The sequence below is a fragment of the Octopus bimaculoides genome, chromosome 4 (assembly GCF_001194135.2).
Source record: "Octopus bimaculoides isolate UCB-OBI-ISO-001 chromosome 4, ASM119413v2, whole genome shotgun sequence".
In the NCBI taxonomy this organism is placed as follows: domain Eukaryota; kingdom Metazoa; phylum Mollusca; class Cephalopoda; order Octopoda; family Octopodidae; genus Octopus; species Octopus bimaculoides.
In genome coordinates, this window is record NC_068984.1 from 73,792,911 (window position 1) to 73,797,857 (window position 4,947).

At 35.1% G+C, this 4,947-nt stretch overlaps 1 protein-coding gene across 1 annotated transcript; it reads left to right on the top strand.

Annotated features, from left to right (window-relative positions):
* Positions 1 to 1,906: 1,906 nt before the first annotated feature.
* LOC106870897 (zinc finger BED domain-containing protein 5-like) lies at positions 1,907 to 2,323 on the top strand. The gene has a single exon (XM_014917132.1). It carries the CDS (start codon positions 1,907 to 1,909, stop codon positions 2,321 to 2,323), a length of 417 nt encoding a protein of 138 aa, XP_014772618.1.
* Positions 2,324 to 4,947: the final 2,624 nt, after the last annotated feature.

The following is a 4,947-nucleotide window of genomic DNA, read 5'->3' on the forward strand; positions in this document are numbered from 1 at the left end:
TCACTGGTACTTAATTTATCGACCCCTAAAGGATGAAAATAATGCAGGCATAAAATGATATCGCTCCCCAAAAACTTTTATTGGTGGTTGCGCGGTGAAAGTGTCATAGTCGCGTGAGTAAAGAGCATCATTATTACAATGAAAACGGGACAGACTACAGCTTTGCTTGTTTCTATGGAAAGAGACAGGAAGTGAGATTTATGGTGCTCTTGGCTTTCGATTGGTTAAAATTGCTCAAGATTTGCAAAACATTTTGCTGTTAGCTTTTTATTTATGCAAAAAAAAAAAAAAAGAATTTGCTTCGTAACTAGAATACAAGACTAAATTGGTAATAACTAAACTGCAAAACAATTGCAAAAAAATTGAAAAAGAAAAACATGCAATACAGACAAATCCACACACATAAATATGCCCACAGAAACAATTCCACAAACGCGCGCGCTAGAAGAGATATCTGGCGTTGTCTGCGTGCTCAATATGCAGAGGAATTTTTTCTCATTAAACTTAAATGACTTATAACAAGATTTTATATAGCATTCCGATAATTGAATATTTGCATTTACTTTGTTATGTTGATACATAAAGTAAGTGAGTCATTACAAACTTATATTCGAATAAATACTTTTATTTTCTAGTTACGTATTTATATATATATGCTATTGTTATCTGTGCGTGTGTATCCATGTATATCTGTATAGGACGGCATTGATTTTTAATATCACGCAAGTTCTGTCTTAGTAAATCGGTGTCAATCTTTTTTGATGGTTTGTTCCGTTGAAATTTTGCTTTTTTACCTTTCTAAATTATAACTGTTGTATTAATTCGAATATGTTAAGCAGTCATGGAAACAACTGATAGACCATGGAAATAATTTTACAACTTTTAAATATATTTTAGTTGCTGAAGATCCAGAAGATAAGAGGGAAAGCATACTTATTTTGTTAAAGCTTAATATATCTGTCATAAATGCAAATGTTTCTCCTTACAGTAATTTGTATAACTTGTGTCGAAGTTACTTAAGATTTTGTTCCTCTTGAACATTAAATGCTTGCTCATATATATCAATATATATTTCATAAAACACTTTTAACTTTTCTGGTTTCAGTCATAGGCTGGGGCCATGCTGGAGCACCACCTTTCACTGTGTTTGCATTTCCTTTCTGTACTGTTTTTGGTGAAGTATTGAGTTGAACTGAGACACTCTTTTTTGTGTCACCTGCAACAATGTGAGTTCATGTGGGATTCAGATGGAATTTTGTCCAGACACTCTCCATATCGCAAATCACTGAGTTTATTTGGCAGAATGTTGAAGAGCTGTGGACGCCTAAAGCCCAAGCTGTTACAGTACTGGGTCCTTATTCTAGAGGGAGAAGACGGGATCTTTGGTATTATGCAGTGCCATCCAGTTCGGTGATTGGTATAGCTCTTAATTCCAAAGTCGGGAGCTAGATTTTCCAGGATCTTCCATATGTATATCACTGTATATATTTCACTCTTTCTCTCTAAGGCAGTGGTTCTCAAAAGGTGCGCCCGGAAGATATCTCGGTGTGCCCTGAAATTTTCCAGGGATGTGCATTCAGATATAAAGAAGTAAATGCATAGCTACTTTCTTATACAGTTACCTTACAGATATACCGGTATTTCCATCAACACAAGATTATAACAACAGTGCTCTTCTTTGCAACAAAGTATACCCATACAAAATGGATATGTTTCTTATTAAAAAGAAGCATGATATTGATGAATGTGAACCTGGAAGTGAGCAAAACTTAAGTGAAGCAAGCTGTTCAAATAAGAAACTGAAACCGCGGCCTACTCGCAAGTGCAATGTAAGTTAAGCTTTGGTTTCACATGGACTTGAACTGAAGACCATCCTTTGCCGCTATGTTTAGTATGTGGAAATAAAATGTCAAATGAATCCTTGCTTCCTAGTAAACTGAACAAACATTTAAAAACTAAACATCCTTATTTACAAGATAAATCTACAAATTATTTTAAGAAATTGTCTGAACAGCAAACTAAAGCGGCAAATTCTTTTATAAATAAAATGACTGTCTCTAAGAAAGCTCAAATCGCTTCCTACCAAGTCTCAGAACTGATAGCACAAAATATGAAAGCTCATACTATAAGCGAGTCACTCATTTTGCCTGCGTGCAAAAAGGTAGTCTCGACAATGCTTGGGAATGAAGCGGCAAAAGAAATAAGCAAGATTCCACTGTCCAACGATACAGTTCACTGGCACATTTTAGAAATGTTTTCTGATATCGAGGAAAATGTATGTAGCAATAAACTTAAGTATTCACCTTTTGCAATTGCAAGTTGATGAATCAACAGACATCACCAACAAGGCGCAACTCTTAGCATTCATTCGTTTTATAGTAAATTAGTTTCTTTTTGGCAAAAAACAAAGTGTCGCTACAAAAGGAGAGGACGTTTTCAACATTATGAATACATACTTTGATAAATGGCAGTTATCATGGAAATCATGTGTGGGTATTTGTACAGATGGAGCCCCTTCCATGGTAGGCTGTGTTAAGGGTCTCACAGCTTTTGTAAAAAAAAACAAAAAAAACACTGCTTTCTTCATAGAGAGGCCTTGATGGCAAAAAACATTAGGAGAGGAACTAAAAGAAGTTTTAGATCAAGTTGTTCAGATGGTAAACTTTATTAAAACAAAACCTGTCAAATCTTGCATATTCGAATAGGTTTGTATCGATATGGATTCTCAACACAAACGGCTGCTTTTATACACCAAAGTAAGGTGACTGTCAAGAGGAAAAGTACTTACCCGTGTACAGGAACTACGACACGAACTTTTTGCGTTCTTTGAAGAAATGAAGCAATCTAATTTTTGTGACCTATCTATAGATAGATAGATAGAAAGGATTAATATAATAATAATATAACTCGAGGATGGAAGATATCCGGCTTTAATAGCATGTCATAACGTATGTTTCTGCACCGGAAACCAGCTTGCAGTTGCTGAGTTTACATTCGTGTACCATAAGATTATTCTTTAGAATTACTATATAATTCAATATTTATCAGTAACAACTGTGTTGGAGTGCTTCATGGGGTAGAATGGCTGCAGCCCAGTGCCTAAATCAATAATAATATAAAAGGAAATCAAAGCAAGAAATTACCCTATATCATGTCAATGCCTCTGTATAATGAATACAAATGTAATATACATGGCCTTATTCGACTCACTTTACTTCTAGATTTACCTTCCTACAAATACATATATCAGTAGGATTCCTTTCAGACTAGAAATGAAGCTGGATTTCTGGCAGCTGATTGTTAGTGATAAGAGTACTTTTGCTAACGCTTTGCTGACAGTTGACTTGAAGGAAATAATTTTATGGTCGTCCTGTAAATGTCTGTCATGTTTGTTTTTCACAGGTGACTGTACAAGGTGCATTCTTCAAGCAAAGGAGAAAATAAAGGCAGTTGTGACAAAGACCATGAACAAGTCCACTTTGGGGGACTACCATGGGGTCTTCGTGAAGTGGCTGGAACGCTAAAACAAGGTTATTGAGGCCAGAGTATCCTATTTAGGAGATTGGAGTTTTGTGTTTTGAAATTGATAAAGGCTTTTCTTGAAAAACTTCAAAACGTCTGCAATGCACCTTGTAACATCTTTGGTTTCTAGGGAAATGAAACCTGCTGACCACATCAAGAAAAACACCTCATTTAGCTTTCCAGTGAAAGCTTCACCGCCATTTATGTACATTTCAGCCGCAATTAAATTTGCATTATAGACATCATTAATGGAAAATGAGCGTATAGTTTTATAATACTGAGAATTTTATCAAGAGCTATGCTGATGGGAGCTAACAGCAGGCTATCAATACATTCCTGATTTGGATGTTATGCTTAGAAGCTTTTGAAATGTCTTTACGTATTGCTTCTTTGTCTCTGATATGTACACTTTCACAATGAGAACGTGTGAAGCACCTACATGAGCTAGATCATAGACTGCTCAAAGGATTTTGAAAAGATTCTGTGCATTCTTTGTCTTAGTATACATTGCCCCTTGAGCACTTGCCTCAAGCCAGTCAGTTTTCATGAATTTAGAACTGAATTGTGGCCTTTTCTAACAATCTTAACTCGTTAAAGGCCTTGCATTTTTTTTTGTTATTTTTATCAAACCTATTGTGGCGACGTCCATTTCAGTGGTCAAGTTTGTCAGGTTTCAGGGGTAAAAGAGTATCTCTTATCGAGAATCCTAAGTATTTTTCATGTTAATCGCCGACTTCTCTTATCTAAATCTCTCACAACGAAATAAATGACGAAGAATATATTCCTTTGTATTGCAATAGTAGATATAGACTACATGCGCTGTTAAACAAAAATAAAAAGAAATCAGAGATGCAGATTTACAAACGAAGGTAAGAAATATTTTGAAACAAAATATCCTTATCACAAACAGTTGCTATTATATAAATGCGATACGTGAGCGCTATTGCTTATGAACGCAACAATCCTGGCTAATTTATCAATTTATGAAAACTAACGTAGAGAAAGTTGCTTAGGTCTGGTCTTTTGAACTTGCCGACTGTCTGCATACATGTTAGAGAAAGGCCACTGACTACAATGATACAATGTATCATACTTGTAAGTGAATGGATGGGGAAATAGCGATGAATTAATCAAAGTAATGGGCAGAAATTGTAATAAAACATATGGAAGCAAAGGTGTAGAGAAATAAAGAAAAACAATGAGAGAAAAAAAATTATTAGGTTTTGTCTGAGGCATATCAAAGAGATCAGTATGAAAGACTAAAAGTTTTATGTCAATCATAGACAAAATAGCTACAACTGGAATGAAGAGAAGACGAGTATTACATATTTTTTGGAACATACATTCGTTGTTTTTGCTGATCTTTTAATAGTAACAGAACAATTGAGAAGGTGTTTTCTGTATTACAGGAAGTTGAGAGAGACT